The sequence below is a fragment of the Anarhichas minor genome, unplaced genomic scaffold, assembly GCF_050575085.1.
Source record: "Anarhichas minor isolate MPS153535 unplaced genomic scaffold, ASM5057508v1 ptg000025l, whole genome shotgun sequence".
Lineage (NCBI taxonomy): Eukaryota > Metazoa > Chordata > Actinopteri > Perciformes > Anarhichadidae > Anarhichas > Anarhichas minor.
This window is the reverse complement of record NW_027466471.1, coordinates 12,609,710-12,632,099: the sequence shown is the minus strand read 5'-3', so window position 1 is coordinate 12,632,099 and position 22,390 is coordinate 12,609,710. Positions and strand designations below refer to the sequence as shown.

At 42.8% G+C, this 22,390-nt stretch overlaps 2 protein-coding genes across 7 annotated transcripts in view; one reads left to right on the top strand and one right to left on the bottom strand.

The window, feature by feature from the left end:
* Positions 1 to 120: 120 nt before the first annotated feature.
* On the top strand, positions 121 to 17,900 carry LOC142957352 (ceramide transfer protein-like). 6 transcript variants are annotated; one of them, XM_076099112.1, is made up of 18 exons: positions 121 to 785; positions 973 to 1,107; positions 3,388 to 3,504; positions 7,752 to 7,859; positions 8,105 to 8,243; positions 9,352 to 9,441; positions 9,527 to 9,705; positions 12,087 to 12,179; positions 12,348 to 12,434; positions 12,591 to 12,683; positions 12,939 to 13,016; positions 13,693 to 13,788; positions 14,121 to 14,253; positions 14,348 to 14,418; positions 14,525 to 14,653; positions 14,884 to 15,013; positions 15,956 to 16,093; positions 16,253 to 17,900. In XM_076099112.1, exons 1-17 carry the CDS (start codon positions 696 to 698, stop codon positions 16,081 to 16,083), a joined length of 1,896 nt encoding a protein of 631 aa, XP_075955227.1. In that variant the 5' UTR covers positions 121 to 695; the 3' UTR covers positions 16,084 to 16,093; positions 16,253 to 17,900. The 6 variants fall into 6 exon arrangements, with proteins under 6 accessions (XP_075955227.1, XP_075955226.1, XP_075955229.1 ...); XM_076099111.1 differs by having other exon boundaries at positions 9,349 to 9,441; XM_076099114.1 differs by having other exon boundaries at positions 123 to 785; positions 9,548 to 9,705.
* A 421-nt stretch (positions 17,901 to 18,321) lies between these two features.
* The window catches only part of pip5k1bb (phosphatidylinositol-4-phosphate 5-kinase, type I, beta b), a 33,219-nt gene continuing 29,150 nt past the window's right edge, over positions 18,322 to 22,390 (bottom strand). The window contains exons 14-15 of the mRNA XM_076099600.1: positions 19,781 to 19,904; positions 18,322 to 19,625 (exon numbers count right to left, since the gene is read on the bottom strand). Of these exons, the coding sequence (XP_075955715.1) occupies positions 19,623 to 19,625; positions 19,781 to 19,904 (127 nt within the window). The 3' untranslated portion in view covers positions 18,322 to 19,622. The remainder of the gene's footprint in view (positions 19,626 to 19,780; positions 19,905 to 22,390) is intronic.

Genomic DNA, 22,390 nt, shown 5'->3' with positions numbered 1-22,390 from the left:
TATCACAAAAACATGGCTTTTAATTTGAAGGTTAATGTGTGTAACTTCCGGTGTCACTGTCGAGCTTGCCGCCGCGCAGTAAGGTACACAGTAAAGCGTGGCTGCAGCTCCTCCCCCAACCAGCTAGTCAGTCCCCCGCTATATTGCTAACTAAGCTGCGGAACTACAGCAGCGACACAGACCGTTGCTCGTCAGTTGCAGCGTGAAGTTGGGGTACTGCGTTAACACGGAGGTCTTCCTTATTGATCACTCTTTTGAGTGGCTTATCGCCTGCAGCTAAGAACGCTAACGAGAGCAGTCACAACGTGTTAGTTCAGTTAATGTAAGCTAAGCTAGTTGCGTCGTTTGACAGCTAACGCTAACTAGCTAGTCCCATTAGTATTCGAAGTCAGTTTCAAAACAAAGCCCGCAAAAACGGAGAAGTTGAGACACAGCTGTCACCTCCAGAACAGCTTGATACAAAAACAAGCCTGCTACGTTTAAGTCCGTCTACCGACCAAAGTTAAAGTACTCAGAGGATGTTTGATACACTCGGTCAATGCCCACATAACGGTATTTAGCTGACGTTAAGCTTCAGTTAAAGAAGCTGTCAGCTGGTCTGGGCTGTGACGAACTTAAAACTAACGTACGCTTTTACGGGACGTGGTTCTGTCAACACATTCAGGTTCAGGTTTTCTTTGAGGCTTTGGATTTAAATGTCCGAGAAGAGTTCATCGTCCGGTTCGGATGAGGATGTGGACCCGGAGTCCGCGCAGCATGTGGAGCTCGGTGGCGTTTTAAGCAAGGTAACGTGAGGTGAACCGGTTTTAATGTTGCACTGTTTTATACTAGACAATAACTTGTAGTGCAGTTGTCTTAATCATGCACAGCTAGTCTGAATGCATAGTGAACATTACTAGGTCGAATGAATCCCTGCGTGCAGATCTAGTGACTACATAGCTGTCTGTCTTGTCACCTCCCGTGTGTTTACAGTGGACAAACTACATACACGGGTGGCAGGACCGATGGGTCGTGTTGAAAAACAACACTTTGAGCTACTACAAGTCGGAGGATGAACGGGAGTACGGCTGCAGGGGCTCTCTGTGCCTCAGCAAGGCAGTTATCACAGTAAGTATATATCCTGGTAGGTACTGCAGAATGAGTTTAGCACCTGTCCAACAATTCAGGGAATAAGACCTCATAAGATGGGCCACCGTGAAAGGCTTAATTTTCTGCAACAGTGCTCTTGGAGTCGGGTTACCTCTCTAGAATGTCTCAAATGCTTTCATCCCGTGCGTCTCTGCCTGACATTAGCATGGAGTTGAACTTTAAATCCTTCAATCCACGTTCCTTCAAAGATAGAAAGGTAAACATTAACTAGTAATGACGTTGCTCTTAAGATCACATTGGTAGGGAACTGCGTTTCAGCAGGCCGAGGGATATTCTTGCTCCAGCAGTCATTTGAGATGTCACGCCTTCCTCCGTGGCAGTTATAAAAGCGGCTACTTGAAGTTGCTGTTCCCATGTGGGTTAAAATGTACGATTAAAACACACACTGTAGAGATCAGACCTGCATTGTCCCGATGCAGTCATCCTGTGGGTGAGATAAGTAGGAATCCCACACCCTGGTTAAATATTCACTGGTCTCTCGAGCGTACCGCCACCAAGTACAGAGGCCAAACAAAAGGCTTTAGTGTGATTTGTGCAATAGGATTGTATGACTTCAAAACGGGATTAAGGCTACAGTTAGTTTCCTCTGCTGACAGCGGTCACTTGAGTGAGCATTATGCCAATTCCTGTGCTCGTGCAGACCCGAATGGAGCTCCACAAGACGTCCGTAGTGCTTTTGTAATTGTGTTATAGTAGGCTAACTAAGAGTGTACACACTTTAATTACGCACGATCGCTAGTAATTAGAGTAGTGTGACCCACACAGTCACCTCTTACTGCCTTTCCCTTCTTCCTAAATAGAGCCAGTGCTGTCTACATGAGACTGTGGCACGAGGACTCGGGAATGCAGAAACAAGCCTCTGCTTCTCTTCTTGCCTAATATCAGTCTGTTCCACGCTGCGTAGCTGCAGACGCACCGCACTGTCGTCACGCAGGATCAAAATGTGCAGGAAATGTTACTGTCTGAACATTCCTACCGTAGGCCTATAAAGTCCACGTCAGTTCCACCTCTTGTCAGTGCATTGCTGTTTTTTGGCATCAGTTACATGTTTTTAATACAGAGTAAATGCATATAAATGATTCTATTTATTGTGTTAAATATGTTTTATTTAAAATACAAGCGTGTTTTTGCACACACCAGTTTAAAGGCAGCTCGTAGAGGGAAAAACCTTGAGTCTTTAGATGTCCCTTTTGGGAGGAGGTTATCAGTGTTTGACGGATAACCTCCTCTTTCCTAACACTGAAGATGCCACAGTCCTGTGCGGGGGGGAGATATACAGCAGTGCTTATGCAAGTGGAAGGAGATTGTTCAAGGCAGAGGTATAAACTGGGTTGTAAATCAGAGGTTTATGGGCTGCGTCTGATACAGCACAGTAAGGATTTCTCTGACCGGTAATGGTGTGCAGGCTGGATGCACTTGAGCTCACCATCACACCTCCTTCTAGTGAAATGTACAAACTGGATGTTAACACCTGTGTCTAAGGACGTTGTTTGTGGCTCAGTGTCGAAGTGTAAAGACAATGTTTGCATAAAGTTATGCAGGCGTGGTTCAGAGTATATGTTGCTGTTGTCCAAATAGACCAGCTCATTAGCGTCATTCAGCAAATTGAATTAAACTTGGACAACGTGAGGTTAGGTCAGCCGACAGAGCAGCTGTAGTCTTGGTTCTACTCAGGAGAAAAACGGGAAGGAGATTAAAGTCAACCGTGTCTCATTCCTTTGCAGAACAGATACCTCCTCAGCAGAGTGCTGTGGTCAAATTCCAATCTCAGAGGAAACAGGAATTCTCTGATGCACGTGTGTGGGTGCGAGTGGGGTGCATTGTAGGATGGGGGAGTGAAATAGTTGAACGATTCGGCCGAATAGTAGCAGGAAAAGTTGTGATGACCCAGGTCCAGGCTGAAAGACCATCTGTTTTTACACAGTTCTGTAGGGTTGCGCCTGCAGACATAAAACATCAGTTCCTAATTCAAATTCCCATTTTTTTGTGTGTCAGAGGCTTTTCTGTGACTGATAGAAACCATGTGTGTCTAGAATGTGTCATCACTCGTCAGCCAGTGTCACAAACAGACTGTACAGGCTTTATAGTGGGATGTTTGCTCTAAATCCAAGGGGAAAAGTTGCATTGAGTTTTTTTGTGTTTTGGAATATAGATCTTTGGTTTTGGTGATAGTATTCTCTGATGTGCTCTGCCTAATAAGCATTCATGACTCATGAGCCCTCTCCTCTCTCTTTACAGCCTCATGAGTTTGACGAGTGTCGCATTGACATCAGCGTGAACGACAGCGTTTGGTACCTCAGAGCTGAAGACCCCGAGCACAGACTCCAGTGGATCGAGTCGATAGAGCTGCACAAGGTGAGTGGAACGGCTTCTCTTCCTCCGTAGAGTTTCTGGATCTTTCTCGCTGGCTTCCCTTTGCACCGTCAGACTGCCTTGTGATAAAGTTGTTCATGGGAATGTTGCCTACCTGCAAGCAAGTCAGCTGCATCATCCTGATCTACTAATTAATACTACAGATGCTCAGTTTGCCTGAATCCAGTCCCTGTTGGTCTGAAGGATTCTTTGTTATTTTTGTGGTGAATCGGAACAAGTTCCTTGTTTCATCTTATGTCAGTTCCTTCGGCTGTAATGAATACTGAGTCATTTTTTGGCAAATCATCCGCTGAAAACCTCGTATTATTCACATTTTTCAGGTATTTAAGTTACATTTTGTGTCAGTTTTGTTTTTTTCCAGAACATGCAGGGAGTTCTCTGTTTTGTTCAGTGAGCTGGGTGTGGCAGGACAGGGATCGGGACGGACACACACAGACAGCCCTTCACCCTGGGAATGGGAAGAATCTGTGGAGTGAGGTGCAGTGGTGGTGGTGGTGGGGGGGGGGGATCTCCTGTTATCAAATACCAGGCAGCTGTTCACTCCATGACATCAAGTGAACATGAACATCAGTGAAGTGTGTAAAGCACAGCAGATAATGCGTGAAAAACGTGAAAATAATCAGTTCACATAATGCTGTGATACAGCTGGCTATACACGTTTAGTTTGTGTAAGTCTGCTCTAAAGATAAGCTCGCTATCCATTTCTTTAGTGTAGTTGTTGTCATTGTGTTCTACTCTACAGATAAACTTAAGTAACATCAATCAGTACGTTTGTACTGTGACCTTTGGTGAAGTGCAGTTCTTTGTTATCTGTGTTATCTGGTGAAATGTGTGAGGGAGTGAGAGACAAACGTATATCAGCAGTGCATCTGCCACATAAAAGCGCTGTAGTTGAGAGACCACCCTTAAAAAAACAAAAATAATCACTATCCTGTGAATTCTCATCAGGCCGGCTTCTCCACTAAAGCGGTGCTGTGGATGGTGTCGTTAGTGCTGCTGGGTGTTGGCAGTTGAGTGTGATTGACCGCCGGTCTCCCGTCCGTTAACGGCAGCGTGAGAGTATTTCAGGGTTGTGTCTGGAGTGTGACCTACAGTGACCTCTGTAAGCCTCGTGCAGCCCTACCTGCGGCATTGTTCTAGGTGAGCGTGTCTGCACTGCTCCCAGCTGGAAAGAGAGGAAGTTGCAGTCAGTGTTCACAATTGCAACCGTTTTTCTGCTTTTAATCTCTGTGTTAAGACGGCATGAAACCAAATGTTAGATCTGTAACTTCTGTTATGAGTTTATGTCAGAATCTAATGACTATCTTTGTGCTTTATCATGGGTCGAACAGGCAGTGATTTCAGCTTTTGAATGTGTTGTTTAAGCCACTTGTATAAGCATATTCATATTACCAAATTAGGCTGATATTGTACGGGGAAAGAAAACCGTTTTTTTTGCGAGGCCGTTTGTGTTTTTATGTGTGGGTGTGTTTGTGTTGGTGGTGGAAAGAGTTGTGCCGAGTGTAGGGACGTTAAGTGCAGCTCTTGATGAATAATGCATTTTTTTTATTATTTTTTTACCGCCCGTTCTCACAGCAACAAAAATCAAGAGGGACACTCTCGATCAGACTGTTGAGACTCTTCCATTCTGTCACCTTCAGAGGGGTGATCTGGCAGCAAACGGGGAGAAACCCCTGAATCCACCACTTCTTCAGGCTGCTTGTTGGCACAGTCTGAACAGTATTGACCTCGATCACACTTCACCACGAGATATCAATAAATCAAAAAAAGATGAAAGGAGAGTCGGGTAGATGGAAATTATGCAGAAGATTCAAATGTTCTTCCCTGCCTCCCACTCTCTCTCTCTCTCTCTTTCTCTCATAATATAAATGAGACTCGCCCACCCATTTGGTACTTAGGTGGTTTATCACACAGCCAGCTCTGGACAGCCCTCGCCTCTCTCTCTAATACATCTTTGCATGCAGCCTTTTTTTTAATCCCTCTCTGGCGCTGTCTCTCTTACATGCAAACACACACACAGTCCCGGGTTGTTTGCTCAGTGATGGACGCTGGACATAAAGATGGACCCGGTGGAAAGGTTTCACATATCAGGGTGTGTGTGTGGTCCCTTGAGTGGAGAGCATGTACGTGTGTGTCTTTGAGTCCATGTGTGTTTCTGCGGAAGACCCGCTTCGCTCTGCTGACGATTTTCAAGACTCGTCCTTTTGGCTCAGCCTTCAGCGAGCGTCTGCCACTCCTCTGGCTGCTTCGGAGAAAATTACTTTTTCCTCATTTCCCTCTCTTGTAGCTGCTTTCTTTTTCTTGATGAGCTAAGCTGAGCCTGTGTGGCTTTTCTTCTCCACCTCCACCTCCTCCTCCTCCTCCTCTTCCCTTTTGTTCCTCAGTGAGGTGTGTCCAGAGAAACCGGACTACTGGATTTAAGCCTCTGAATTGTCAGTGTTGAGGGAGCGTCTGTGCCATGTTGGGGCCGGCAACCCGTCGGGACTGCAGCGGTGTCCTGCTCTGCTTTGGGTGTTGGAATGGTGGAATGGTGGGCTTATAGCATGTTGGCATGTCTTGCTCACTGTCACTCATCACTAAAGTCTGTAGTTAGTATGCCAGTGTTGGGGTATAAATGATAAACATGGCCCGTCTTTGCCTTCCTACATACATGGCATCAATTTTTATTTCCTATTTGCATGCGTGCAGTTAGAAGAACTGATGCTTATTAATTGTACTCCACGGCATGTCCGTCATTGAAAGAGATCACCATTACACTCGTCTCACTACCATCACAGCGCTGTGGGTATAAGTGTCGCTTCATGTGTTGTGTTTGGGTGTTTGCTCGGCTGTGTCATGCAGCTGAGCAGAAGAGCCTCTCGAGTCTGACAGATTGGTCTTATTGTTGTAGATACCCAAAGGCTCCGTTTGTTTAAGGAATTGAAATGTAATAGCAGGACACGTATGTTGTATGTCCTGTTTTTTAGACTGGGTCAGGTATTTTTAGGGCAGGAGTTTTCTCGTTATATTATTGATTTTCATTTTATTTTACAATATTCATGCTAAATGTTCCACTCCCTTTGTGTGTGTTTTGTATTTTTTCTGGTAGGGTTAGTTTGAATTATGTAAATGATTTAGTTTATGAGCGGTAAGACGCGTCCGGTGACTGGTAGGATGGGTGCTGGATCACAGAAATATCTAGTGGGATTAAAATAATGAATTAATGCTTACATTTATCACATTACTCTTAATATCACAGCAATCATGGGATTGTAAGAATGTAAACAAACCCTTTGACAGCAAATATTGAGACTTTATTTTCTGTTGGCCCGGTCTTGAACAGTCTATCAATATACGTGTGCTCTCGCTCTAGTTTATCACCTGACTTTGCTCACTGTTGTCAAGAAGTACCTCTGCTATTCCAGTTTTACTAAACAGGACTAGCACACAGTCCTTTGTTAGTTCAACATCAAGAGGAAAGTACACACAAAGGAATGACTAAACCTCAGCAAACATAAATGTAGGCGCATAAGAAATACAAGCGTGTTAAGATCCTGACTCGCACGTAAAATATATTCAGACTTTAGCTTGTTCCACTAGCTCCTCATTACTGTTTCTACCGGTTAAGTAAACGTATGAGTGTAAGTACGGGACATATATTGGGTCATGAATTTGCTGTCTCTCTCTCTCTAATGTAGTGGCTAATAGTCAACAGCTGCATGTGGGACAAACACGAATATTTTGCTTTGGTTGGATTGGCTGGGTGTGCCTGCACTACGTGCACTGTATGTATAATAACATTCTGACACTTTGCTGAGTTGGAAGTCCCAGGGATTGCCCGGTCATAATTTAGCTGATTAATGGAACGCATGCAGTCGCTGCCTCTCCCTCTCCCTCCCTAGAGCCGGCTCATACGAGACGCTGCACTGTATCTCCTAACCGGTACGACAGTATTTTCTGCCAGAAAGTCTCAATCAAGCCCAGATGTGGCCACTCTTGGATACAGTGTGATGTATTTTCACTGTTCCTCAACCACAGTGTCAGGTCCGCTGGCTGGGTTGTTTATCTGTGTAGGTGTCGGCCCTGCTGTGGTCGGGCTCAGCATTACTCTGTGCTGCTGACTGCTAGGAGTGATCTCTGTCTGGTATATTTATTAGAAGCAGACTTCTTTTTTTTATTTTTTTTATTAATTTGCGATTGTTTAATGTGTTTTGTGCACATTCTGATCTTCTGTTCCCTCTGGATTTCAGGCCGAGTCTGGTTATGGGTCAGAAACCAGTCTCAGGCGTCATGGTTCCATGCTGTCTCTTACCTCAGCAGCCAGTGCCTTGTCTGCCACGTCCACATCCTCCTTCAAGGTAAAGACACGAGAGTCTGAAGATGTTCGGCACTGTCGGATCATGTCGGACTCTCAGTCCCTCACTGAACTATTTCCATCGATACACAAAAGCCCCTTCTGAAAATACCTGAAGCCAAGCCGCTACATCTGTTGTTTCTTTTCTCAGTTGTCCAATGTTTTGTACTGATGTACAGATGTTTTTTATGATGACCGTGGTTAAAACAAGAGAACTACTGCTCTCTACTTCTGTTTCTCTCTGCTCAGAAGGGGCACAGGTTGCGTGAGAAACTATCAGAAATGGAAACCTTCCGGGACATTCTGTGCAGACAAGTGGACACGCTGCAGAAATACTTTGACTCCTGTGCTGATGTTGTCTCCAAAGATGAATTCCAAAGGGACAGAGGTAACCTGTGGCATAAATACACGATTTATTTGGTATAAATACACTTTATTTGTTTTTTTATGAGTTTGTAAACATGTAGTGAATAAAGGAGAATTAGTCTTCTTATCATATGTTTAGCGCACACAGTCTGCAGATAATTCATAATAATTTTGGGTGACATATTTCCTCTCTCTTTTCTTTCATATTGATATTCTTCCAGGATAACCAAAATATAAACCAAGGATAAATGTATGATGTGGAGGAACATGTAAAGCCGAGTTGATCATGTATATTACTGCAGGAAGTTGCATCATGTTTTATTTTTCAAACACAATTTTGGGTATCTGACATTAGTTTGCATAATTGGTCAATGGCACAAAAATACAAAAACGTTCTCTGACATTTTAAACTGAAATGTACAGTTGTAAAACAAAAACACACAAACGGACCGTGTGGGGGCGGGACTTGTACAAACAGGACCGTTTATCTATCATCGTGTTTGCATTGTTTTGAACTCCAGCGGCCGTAAAATGTTCACGCAATCTCAGTTTTTTAATCAAGATAATTTTACTACAATCAAGATTACTATAATAAAGTAGCTGGACTTAAACGTGGAGTCAGCTGTTTGTGGCGCTTGTATCGTTCAGTTCAGGATATTTAGAGCAGTGTGGACAAAAGGAATTAGTCTTGATGTTTACTGGCCAAGGAAAGATTTCCTAGATGGAGCTTTCCTTGGCTCATGCAGTATGAAAGTTGAAGGAGCGTGTTTGGCTCATTGAGAAAGGAAACAAAAATCGATCCACTTCCAGGGCACTCTGTGGGTTGTTTAATCTCTGAGGAAGAGGCTCCTGCAGCTTTCATACTGAACTTTTTCTCTCGTGCAGGTTAAACAAACGTGCAGTTTATTCTAGATGATGCTTTTGCTAGAAATGTCGTGTTGCTGCTTCAACAATTGTACAATTAAGAAAAAGTATTAACTCTGGAGGTGTTAATACACCTGTTGATAGGAATGCTTAATCAGCTATACGTATGTCCAGGTTAAGGTATTTCTGCTGTTTAATAGTTTGGTTAAATGGACAGATAGATAGTAGATGCATCTTAAACAATGTTGCTCTCTTATTTGTAGTAGAGGAGGACGAGGAAGACGAGGAAGACTTTGCTACAACTGCAAGAGCCGAGGGGGAACATAATCAAAACAACAATGGCAGCAAAGAGAAATGTGAGTTTAACCTGCAGATCATTGCTTCATTTGAGAATATCTGTGAAATGTGGGGCCTTGAAATGACTGATTTCACTTTAAAAAGCTTTGTTTTTGTCTGTGCCAGTGTTTCCCCCCGCCAGTCCCAAAAGTATGAATGGAATAGACTTCAAGGGGGAGGCCATCACCTTCAAGGCCACCACAGCAGGCATCCTCTCTACGCTGTCGCACTGCATCGAACTGATGGTCAAACGAGAGGACAGCTGGCAGAAGAGGCTGGACAAGGTGCGGTCCACACACTCAGTGAATAAAATGAATCTCACTCGCAGTGTGCTAAATGTCCTGTGACTAATGTGCAGCTTACTGAGTAGGCGTGTCCGCAGCTGTGCCTATTGCGGCCTTCCTTTGTCTTTGAGGAGTTGGTTATCTGCTGTCCAAATGTCTAACAATGGTTGCAGAATGTGAGAACAGTCAACTATTCATGGTGAAAGGGAAGTTGATGGAAAAAGTTACTCTACATATGTAGAGTAGTTGTTTTGGAAAGGCTAGAGGGGATTGAAGGGAGTTTGCTCTGATGTCGACTTCTATGTAAAATATACTGGTTGTATTTAAGACACAGACCTATGAATGAACAGGTTGGGATGTAGTTCAGATCTGCTAATAGTCATTATTCTTTGTTACATCTTTCTTGGTTATAGAAGATTTGAATTGATGTGTTTGAAAGTTCATTCCTAATTTGTAAATCTGTTTGTGTTTAAGCGCTCTATCAATGTTCTTTGTGGGAAATGTTAAGCTGCTTTAATGGACGGTGCCTTTTAGCAAACTATTTCACATTTAAGCTGTTTAACTGCCAACTTGCAATTTTAAAGCAAGATGGTGTTAAAAAACAGAGTGCTTAGTCAGCAGTCAAAGACTGGGGGAAACTGTTAAAGTGTCTCAAATTACAAAGTCCGTAACTTGTTTTTATTGGACGTAGCGGGTTTACAGGTAGTTACTGAAAACCAGCTAAATCAACTGTAACATTAATTGCTATAATGAACATGAACATTTAAAAACAGTCAGACTCCCTCATCACAAGCTCAAATGCACCTGTTGCCCATAATGAGCTTTAATCCTTTTGCTATTTGACCGTTTTGTTTTTGGTTGCGGTTGAAGTTCCCATAACACTCTATTCCATTAATTGATTTATCTTCATCCAGAGAGCGGTCTGTGTGTGTGTGGGTTTGCTCTCTAGAGCTCCAGGTACGTACATCCTGATCCGCTCGGCTGATGTTGACAAACCAGTTCTGTGTGTGTGTGTGTGAAGGCATGCTGCCCAACCCTAAAACCTACAAAAGCAGGGAAGTGCCTTCAGTTAGTTGGACTACTCGAGTGAAACTACCTCAATCTTATCTGTTTGGTTATATATATATCTATGTATGTGTGTGTGTGTGTGAAGTTTAGCTGCCGATGTGGCGCAGGGAAATAGAAATAGTTCAGAATACGATCTCTCAAAGGAACCGGACGCGCCTGCTCGGACTCGTACAGAGAGAGAAGTCAAAATAAAATGAGCGCTAAGACTTCATGGATCAGTTTGTTGAAGCCGTCGCTACAAAGGAGGACAGAGCAGCTCAAATACCAGACGCAGAGATGGATACCTCTACAGACGTGCAGCCTCTTCTTTAAAGTAGGTCTCTGTCTGGTGTCTACATGCTGCTGACAACAGGATCACCTCCTGTTCATTTGAACGTGTTACATGTCCACACCTTTTACGACACTTTGTCTGGTGTCAATGTCTCTTTGTGATCCCTCCAGTGACAGGACACTATTGTTTCCATTGTACTTTTAATCATACTTTAGTTTACTTGCTATCTCGTATTGCAGTGTGGATAGACTCTCTGTTTCTTGGGCAGAGGAAAGTGGTTTCAGTCTACGTAAAACATTTGATTGTATTTTGATTAACTTGCTCTCACAGAGAGACCAAAAACATGTTTTATTGCTTTTAAGTAATAGACGGTGAGGAAACGGTAGATAATCCAATATTTGTAGTTCTTCATTGCATAGCAGTGGCCTGTTGTTTCCAGTTCACTCTGGTGAAGTGTGTTTATTAATGTGTGGCAGGGACTGAGACGTTAGGTAAAACCTGTTTGAGAGCACACAGCTGAATGATGTGGCGATTGTTTGTGACCGGCAGACCTCTCTTCTTCCCTCTTTATCAACTGACATCTGATGCGAAGAGCCTTGTCACTGCGACTGAGATGTTTGACTCTGTAACACTGAAGTCCTGTTGTCTAAATTAGAGGATCAGCTGATCTCTTTTACATGCTGTACAGGTGTTTTAATGGGCGTTTCTATTTGCATATTATTTGTTGTTTAGTAGAGTTACACTACTAGGGCTGCCCCGTCTTTGGTCAATTATAAATCAACTAATGATTTGGTCCAAGTCGACTCAGAATTCTTTCGTCATTTTGTGCTTTTTCATACTGAATGACTTATTTCCAAGAAACGTATGAAAACATCTCCTGTCAACACAAGATTTAAAGTTTTGCTTTTGTGTGATTTTACTGCTCTGTCTCTTAAATCAACTTATTGATTAGTCGATTAAAACTCTCTTTGCTCCAGGGCCCTAAACACTACACTGCTCTCTCTCTCTCTCTCTCTCTCTCTCTCTCTCTCTGTGTGTTCAGGAGCTAGACAAGAGGAGGCGGGTAGAAGATGCCTACAAGTCTGCTATGAATGAGATGAAGAAAAAGTCCCACTACGGAGGCCCAGACTACGAGGCAAGATGAAGTTCGATAAGATGAATGGATTTGAAACTGCTAGACACGCATCAGAAAGATGTCTTGACTTTGTCCCATGTCTCTTACCATGTGCATGCTTATCTTTCTGCACGTTCTTCACAGCTGTTCTCACAGAGTTCTCATATTGCTGACATTTGCTTTTCACAGGAGGGGCCCAACAGTCTGATCAATGAGGATGAGTTCTTCGACGCGGTGGAAGCTGCTCTAGACAGACAGGACAAGATAGAGGAGCAGGTCTGGTGAAGATGTAGAAAACAATTACACGTTTAGTTTGGACGACACATTATAGATCTCCTTGTACACACATTACACATACTGTAGGAATGTGGCCTTTCTCTGTCGTATCTTTATATTCACTCTCGTACCAATGTCCTTCCGTCTGTCCCTCAGTGCCAGTCAGAGAAGGTCAGGATACCCCGAATAACTCCAGTTCCTCCAGGAGACGCCTACTCCACCATCGGCACTCACCGATTTGCCGCCAAGGTGCTCAACACATTTCTCTTTAATGCACATCTTATTTCCATTCTGCTTTTGTTCTAATTCATGCCTAGCGGGTGCTACTGTTTGCAATGTCTCGCCTTTTCTGTCTGAAGCTTAGTCCTCTTCCAACCAGTGTGCCCTTTGACATGAAATACTACCTGAGCAGGTTGTGATTGCATCCTTAGGACTGCTACAGGGTGCCTCCTTCTGTTTCGTTCCTTATTCCTTTCTCTTTCATTCTTCCTCTCTGCCGCACAGCCCCATAGCCATTCTTCTTCCCTGTCTTCCGTTGAGCTAGTCAGTGCTTCAGATGACATTCACAGATTCAGCGCTAAGGTACTGTATTTGGTCAACAGAGAGCACCTGTATCTGCACGGGGGATGCAATCTACAGTCAGAGAGAGCATGAGTGTCTACTAACAAGTCTCTCCAGGATTTCACAAACACTTCCTCTGAACCAAAGTCTTTAAATTATTACATGATGCACTCAGACCAAAAAAACACCCCAACTGGACATAATTGATATTCCTGGAGGGACTGACAGTCGTCACACTACTGAAGAGAAAGATAGTCTAATGCTGCATGACTGGAATGTAGTGAAGGCTCTTCATCTCCTCCTCCTCCTCCTCCTTTCTTCACATCACTCTGACTAGCATACGCAGGCATGAATCCACTGACTGTACACTAATGCATTGTTAGGATGTTGAACAACACCCCCAAGCAGGATCAAGTGCCGTGTGTTTATTTGGTTCCAGCTCAGTGGTTAATGCCTAAGATTCTGAAAGGGACGTAGTTGTACTGTTTGCCCCCCTACGATGTTATCAAAACCTCAAACACAATACCTGCAGTGGGGCTCGGAGCGTTGCTCGCTCAAGATTATAATTCATTAAATTTGAGCGAAGCAGCCCTGAGACAATGCCTTCTCCTTCTCCCCACGCTGTGTCCTGTTTCAGAGCATGTCCTCGGATGCAAAGAACAGTGACACACTTAATCAATACCGGTCTGTCTTTTAGGTGGAGGAGATGGTGCAGAATCATATGACCTACTCTCTTCAAGATGTAGGCGGAGATGCCAACTGGCAGCTTGTAATAGAAGAAGGAGAGATGAAGGTGAGTAAGCTTGTTATGAATCGTTTCCCTTGATTCCTGTCAGTGAATTTTTAAGTCTCGTTCACTTTTTAAAAGCACTGATAACAAATGTATCAGCTAGCAGAGGTGGAAGAGCGACACAAACGCTTTAAAGTAAAGGTATTCATGCCACAGTGTGAAAAGATAATCCTTTACATCCGTAAAATGAGTTATCGGTACTATATGGATGCTTTAGTAATCAATCAGTGGTAGAATCAAGAGGCTCCTTCAAGATGTGTTTTCAGTGAGGTATGTTATAGTGAGAATATGACTTTCCATTTGTTCTGTCTCACGCTCTGCACGTTGTGAAACAGGTTTACAGGAGAGAGGTGGAGGAGAACGGCATCGTGCTGGATCCTCTCAAAGCGACACACGCTGTGAAGGGGGTGACGGGACACGAGGTCTGCCACTACTTCTGGGACACGGCGGTCCGAATGGACTGGGAGAGTACGTTCACTATTTCAGAAGTCGCCATCGTACCGACACTGTTTGGCTCTCTTTGTTTTAATGTCGTGACCTGACTGAACTCTTCCTCCCTCAGCCACCATTGAAAATTTCAACGTTGTGGAAACGGTCTCTGACAATGCCGTCATTGTTTACCAGACGCACAAGGTGAATGAACTTCTTGCTGGTTTTAGACGTTGCTGAAAACGCGTTTGATCAGTAATATTCTGCAGCCTATTCGATTGCCGGCTGAACGCGTCTGGTTGTGTTTCAGAGAGTGTGGCCGGCCTCTCAGAGAGATGTGCTCTATCTGTCGGCCATCAGGAAGATCTTGGCAACAAATGAAAACGATCCCGACACGTGGCTGGTCTGCAACTTCTCTGTGGACCACGACAAAGCCCTTGTAAGATTACTACACTACACCTGTCACTATCATGCAGTAGAGTGAGTGTGGTGCATCTGATATGTCAGCATATACTAACAAATATCCCAGTGTCAAACGAGACGTTGTTATAGGGCCTTTTCTTCATGTGTCAATGGTAGAAAGAATAGTTTTAGACCCCTTAACCCCAGTCTCAAAATGAACTGATGTGGCAGCTTTGGGAGTTCATTTACATTTTATTTTACTTCCAGCCCACAAACCGGTGCGTTCGTGCCAAAATCAATGTCGCCATGATCTGCCAAACCCTGGTGAGCCCACCAGAGGGTGATAAAGAGATCAGCAGAGACAACATCCTTTGTAAGATCACCTATGTTGCCAATGGTAAGTGCCTCTCCAGCCTCATAGCGGTTTGATCTCCGTGTATATGCCCAAGGCAAGATCAGCAGCCAACAGAACAAAGCCTTTCCCTCTTCATCATTCTAACTTTAATTTACATACAAGTTCCTCAACATTAACATCCAACCTACTGTAAATGCCAGAAGGAAGTGTTGAGCTGACACCTAATCGATTTGGGTCAAGCTGTTGATTTCTGTCTACAGGTCTTAAACTAATATAAGTAAAATCCACCGAATTATCTAAACTTTCAGAGGAGAAATGAAAGAAAACGTTAAAACAAGGGCCTGGCAGGTGGATTGAGTTTATCCAGTGTGAATGGAACCATTGCAGCAATCTCTTATTACTGCTTAAAGTATATTTTTATGAATGACGCTGAGTTGGTGGTGTTTTTATTAACATAGTTTTTCTCAAATAATTCAGAACAAGCTCGTATCAGCCAACAGTTATGCTCATCGATCTTTTGTCCAGCTGGTAGCTGGCACAAGAGTTAGACTGCGTGCTTGTGTCTTTGAAACGTCAGTCCAGACTTGCACTTCTCCTGACTTCCTGTAAGTTTATTGTGACGTAAAGCAGCACTGCAGAAGGAATCCTGTGCCAGTTCACTTATAGAGACTACAGGCACATGAGTTCATTTGAAAATATACAATACCACTAGAGGGCACCCTAGACCTCTGGTTGTGTGCTGCATATGAAAGCTGTTAGCACATGGGAGAAGTGTGCCTTCAGGGCAAATCTCCTTTTGGTTTAGATAACAAACGTATTTGGTTCGGTTTAATAAAAGACCTTCTCTGGCAGTCAGCCCTGAAGGCAACCTTCACCCATGTGCACACTGTTACACTGTGAGGTAATGTCTGATTATGACTCATAGTTTTATCATAAGTTAGAACTTATACAGTTTCCTGATCATTTCCCTCTATGTGGCTGCAGTAAACCCAGGAGGTTGGGCTCCGGCCTCAGTCCTCAGAGCCGTGGCCAAGAGAGAGTATCCAAAGTTCCTCAAACGCTTCACCTCCTTCGTCCAGGAGAAAACAGCTGGAAAGCCCATCCTCTTCTGAACACAAAGAGGTAACCAGCAACCCAAACATTTTATAACATGTATTGCACTGTTAATGGATCTCTTGAGTGGCGCTTACTCTATAAAGAAAAACACAGCCGATGTACAGAATCTATTTCAGTTTTATTCATTTCTGGGATATCGATTTTTCGTCTCCCTTTTTGTTTCAGCCTTGCGAAGGTTCCACTGGAGAGACTACGTTGTTCACCGTTGAATCGGCTCTCAATGACTACATGACTCATTCACCTGTCGATTAGAATGTGTTTTCCAGCTACTACGTTCAGGACACTATATCATTCAGGACGTCCCACAGGACACCTGCTTGTAGAGGAGACTGGTTTTACAGCTTTAATCCATCAGTAGTTGTCATCCCAGCCACATTAACATGGATACATTTGTATGTAAATGTAAGAGTTTCCTAAGTGGTTTTTGAATTGTTGTTACCAATTATTTGCTTTTTTTTTGTAAATTGTTTTGTACATTTCTTATGATTACATACTTTTTGGGGTTTGCTTTAATCACTAGTATTACAGCTACTTGTTTTGCTGCTGCTAAAGTTACTACCATGAGGGAGGGAAGTAGATGTTGACAGGAAGAGCATTGATCAGGTGTGAACCTCTTTGCCTTCTCCTGTCACTCTAGTGATCACTCTCTTTGGAGTTTGATGGGGGGGGGGCCAGAGCCTAAAGCTTTGTAATCTTTATGTTTCTAGATTGTTATAAAGTAGCTTTCGGGGAGCACCAGGGACACAATGTATTGTACAGAGAAAACCGAAAACGTTTTCAGTTAGTTTACCGATGTGAGAAATGTGAATTGACTGTTAAAAGCTTGAATTTGGTGACAGTAATGGGCTAAGGAAACCTGGAGTAGGACCTAAAGAGCATTCGCTAAGTCTAAGGTCACATTGGACAATGTTTTAGACACAGTTGATGGTGATAATCAAAAATTGCATGTCAATAATGGAGTTGACTGCCGTCTATAGATGCTAAGTTGCGGCCTATTGTAAGTGGGTATCTGTATGTAATCTCTGCGTAACGGTGGTTTCTGACAGATAGTTGCAGATGGCCAGCCATAGTGTCTGATGTACGGACTCCTCTCTTTCATTGAGAGGAGAGTACATTTTGTACACCCTGGGTAGTTTTTCACCACTTGGAGGCCCCTGATAGGGCAGAAAGAATTCAGTCTGTGCATTCATGAGTGTCAGGTTTGTAAATTAGTCCCGCTGCTATCGTAAGGATAAGGTAGAATTGTAAAATGTTGAGTAGGATATCATCTATACCTTAGACTCTTAGTTATATTCTAACATTACATTTCACATGCCACACTACAGTGGCCTCCTGCCCTTTGACTGATAAACTATCCCCAGAACGCCTTAGACACCAGGACCGATCCTAAAGTTCCTGGATATCTTTACTGTACAGCCACCAGATGTGCATTTATCAACACTGAAATGAAGTGGGGACGGGGGAAGGTTTAGCATTTCATATCATCTTACCTCAAGATGTACATTTACATCAATGTTTGATGCCATCATAGGTTGGGAGTTTTGCAATCAGTTGATCTTTATGGTTGAAAATTTCACCATCACATTTTCGGTCCAAGGGGTCAGAGGTTACAAAGGATCTGGATAATTGTTTTTCTGATGATTACAAGAGCTAGATCTATGAGCAATGTCAGCTTAAGAATGCCTCCAGTGTTTTTAATTTTGATATTTTGTCTGTAATCTACACACTTTGTATATTTCTAAGTTGTACATCAGAAGTGTTATTATTTGCACTAAATGACAATGTTCTGTAAATTAAAATTGTTATACAAGTACTGTTTTAGTGGCACTGCTGTGAAGGTATGCATGCATGTATCCATCCATCATCTTTAACCGCTTATCCAGTTCAGGGTCGCGGTGGGGCAGGGTTCATAATGGACAGGTTGACACATAGACACATTAACACATAATGCTCACATTAACATCTAGGGGCAATTTAGAGTAATCAATGAACGCTGCATGTCTTTGGACCGTGGCAGGAAGCCGGAGAACTTAGAGAGAACCTATGCTGACAGGCAAAGAACATACATAGTGGGCAAAATGTATCTATCTAGAGATTTGTGTGTGTGTATATGTATGTATACACACAGACACACATATACTGTGTATATATATACACATGTACTGTGTATATATATATGAAGCTCTCGAATGTTGGGATTACAGAAGCATTTAGTAGCTAAACAGGAGACACTGAAATTTTAGCAGTTTATTTATAGGAGTCTCTAAATATAAATATGCATTGTCTTTACATTCAGCGATTAAACAATTGTTTTCAGCAAATGGTAAAATATTGAGATTTACACAATAAATTATGGTTTCAACCAACGCTTTATGGTAGAATTCAACATTTATAGTTGGATATGGTCTCGATGAAGAGGTATCGACAGCTGAGGCATGTCTCCTTACTTCTTGAAGAGGACACAAGTATTCAGTATCAAAGGATATCCTGAGTGAAAGCATCTTGAGTCATGACGAAAACCCCACAAAACTATTAGCTCCACATCAAAAAATAATCTACAATGTTCCTTCACTGTCTATGTAGTATCAAGGACTTACAGAGGTGTGCATTTATAGAGTAAAAAGAGAAAAAAACAAAGTGCTATCACATATTCAGATCTGTGCTTATGGCAGGTAGCCCACCCACCTAAGCAACATCTCCAGAGAAGAAATATTTCTTACAGTAATATAACCAATGTCAAAAGTGCCTTTTGATCAAGAGAGAGTCCATCGTCACTCTGCTTTGTGCTTCATCCACGATCCAGTAACGGCCCTTCCTCACTTCACTTCACAGCAGCCCTTTGTCAGGGCAGCACAGATAACAGCCCAGTCCGGATAAGGTGGGCTCTTTAACCGCGTCACAGTCTGTTTGGCCTCGGGAGCTTCAGAATCCATCACGTCTGTTCATGCGAGTCTTTTCTGGTCGGTGTTGGCTGTGAGCTGGCTTGTGTCTTCTGTGTGACAGTGTCACATCCCTTTTAAATCAGGGACAAAGATGCCATCATGAATTCACTGTAAACATTTCTCTTCGATCCACAACGTGTGCAGTTGCGAACTTTGAAATGCTCTTTCATTTCTTTCTGGTCAGCAGAAAAAAAAACCATTTAAATAAATGTATCTACCCTCTCCCTCTTATGCGATATAGTAAATATTTAGATCTTTGTGTAGGCCATGAAAACAGTATACATATATAAAACTTAATGGCACTGCGTTGACGCATGCTCTGAAAAGCAACACTCAGTTCAGCCTGATGTTCATCACATTACATGATGTCACATGGTTCCTGCAGATGTCCATCACTGGGACTCTGTTGGTGTCTTCTTTTAGTCCATCAACCAGTGGAGAATCTAAGAATTTTTAATGTGTTGGCAATACAAGTGGCAACATGGATCTAGCAGCACTGGAAGTGAAGTCAAGGGCCAGCCTGGCCGGTCCAATGGAGTGTGGCGATTGTCTTGAATTGGCAGGAAAAGATGAAGATTGTAAAGCTGCTCTTTTCACTGTCGGGGAGGAGAGAGGAAAAAGGTGATTGTCAACGTGGGTGAAGCCTAAATGTGAACAAGCTAAGATAACCAAGCACAGATAACCAACATCTGAACACCTTATGAGAATGACCCCAATGTGACCTGAAATGACAAACGGAGAAACGACTCACCAAGTAGACATCGAGAACAGATCCGTCATCACGGTCTATGTCCACATCCATGGTGCTCTGCTCTGAAGTGAGGCAGATAGCACTGTCTTCCAGGGTAAACGTGGAGCTGGATGCAGCGTCCTCTCTGAAACAGAAAAAAATATATTTTCATATTAACCTGTAGAAGACCGTTCCTGGGAGTTTATTGTCTGGGTCACAGGCAGTTAAAGTAAAGCAGGTGTCTAAACAGTGCTTGGAAACTGAAGAGAAACATACTCTCCAGAATCAAATCACACACTATTGCAGAGACATCAAAGAGACAAAGAGATGAACCGACTGCGAGCTGAATGGGAAACCTGTCTGCTGTCGGGCCTGAGGCGGCCGAAACAGAGTCTCAGAAATGTCTCGCAGGAAATGAACTAAATCTAAAGATTGACCAGATTTGTCCACAGTGGTCTGTCAAAATGAGACCGTTGCTGGGAGAGTATTCACCACGAATGGGAATATGTTGCATAAGAGATACAAACAAACATAAAAATGTGATTATTCTAGAAAAATGCACAAGTTAAATTCAAGTAATTTTGGTTTCAGCTTATGAATCAGAAAATGTATTCAAAAATGATGAGTAGTAAGTGTCATGTTTGTATTAAAATGTCACATTTGTACGACAGAGTGGCGCCAACTCAGCCATCACCTTCTGCAAGAGCAGAAAGGAGCCCTCCAAGCAGCCAATTCAAACGCATGTTAACATCTCTTATAGTCAATCAGAACGCTGCAGCTCTGGTCCTCACTAAGACCAAGAAAGTGGATCACATCACTCCAGTTCTGAGGTCTTTGCACTGGCTTCCTGTCCAACAAAGAAATTGACTTTAAAATCCTGCTGTTGGTTTATAAAGCACTGAATGGTTTAGGGCCAAAATACATCTCTGATCTGCTGCTACCTTATGAACCATTCCGACCCCCTAGGGTCGTCTGGGACCGGTCTACTTTCTGTTCCCAGAGTCAGAACTAAACACGGAGAAGCAGCGTTCAGTTCTTCTGCTCCACATATCTGGAACAAAGTCCCACAAAGCTGCAGGTCTGCTGAGACCCTCGGCTCCTTTAAATCAAGATTGAAGACTTTTCTGTTTGCTGCTGCCTTTAATTGAACCAGATTCAAGGATATTAATCAATTCCCTGCATTTCTGCATTTCACTACTGTATTCTATTTCTTAAACTGCACTGCAACTTTTATTCTACTTTTAGCTTGTTAATGTTTTAATGACTGTATTTAATGTTTCAATGTATGTTCTTAACTGTTTTTAAATCTCCTTTTCTTTTGCCTGATGCTTTTAATGGTTTTATGTGAAGCACTCTGAATTGCCTTGTTGTTGAAATGTGCTATACAAATAAACTTGCCTTGCCTAAAATCCTGGAGGTAATTTGATTTGAACTAAATAAGCAGCATACAACTTGCAATTTACAAATACAAGTACTTCAAGTAGGAAATACAGAGCAATCACGTGTATATCTTTAAATGTAGCTTGACCATCGGGAGACTTGATTGCAATATTGCTCTTCAGCCCTTTTTACATTTCACCCACCAGGGGGCAGCTTGAGAGCTGGTTTCCTTGTTTGTACATCAGGTGACTCCCTGATAAAGCAATATGTTTTTACTCTTTTATGACATAACTACTTTTTGTGTTCAAGCCAGGTAGCAGAGGAGTACAGTGAAGGAGATATATGAATGGATAAAGCGATGCATGTAAATAACAGCTTTGCTTTAAAACAACCCTAACCTGACTCAACACAAGGTGTTATCACTGTAACAGGCAGACCAGCTGTCAGACAGGGATTGTTGTGGGTGGCTATATAGTCGCCACTGCACCGCTTGTCCTCTTTTGTCACAGTCTTTCTGCAGCATAATGGCACGGAGCAAAGCCATGTCAAAGCCGATGTTTAAATATTTATGAAAACAGTTGACAGAACAATGTCAGCGCAACAGCAGGTGACCGATGAAGAGACAGGACCGGGCAAGTCGCACAATGAAGCCTCAGAGAGCAAGCTGAACCTGACACTGCTGCAGAAGGAGAGGTGAAAGATGGGAAACCCGCAGAGGACGGAGTGTGCTTCTAGCAAGAGACAAAATGAAACTCGCTTTTACAGCCAGATGATATATAGTGTCATAAAATGAGTGTGTGCCGTAGGTGTAATTGAGTTTTTGTAATACGCTGATTATTATTTCATAATGTACGGTAACATTTCCATCAGATTTTACAATATGATATCAGGTAATAACATATAAAGGTCTTCAACTATAAAAACACTATACATTTAGCTGCAAGAGTTGGATAATAAAATAAAGTCAAGACAACAAAAGGCTTTCCAAGTAAAAACAGATTTCCTGAAAAGATTTCTGTACTTCTGGAATCTTTTTTGTTTCCTTGTAAATGAAAGAGACTAACAGTAAACAGCATCACACACCTCATCCTTTGACTTTAGTGTCTGTATGCTGGATGTTTATTGAATGCATGTTGCCAAGCCAGCTGAGTGACCTGCTCCATGACGCACGTCACCAATAAAACCATGTGACGTAAGAGGTCTGGTGACAATAACGTGGGAGTACGTGAACGTGTGTGTTTGTTTTGGGCG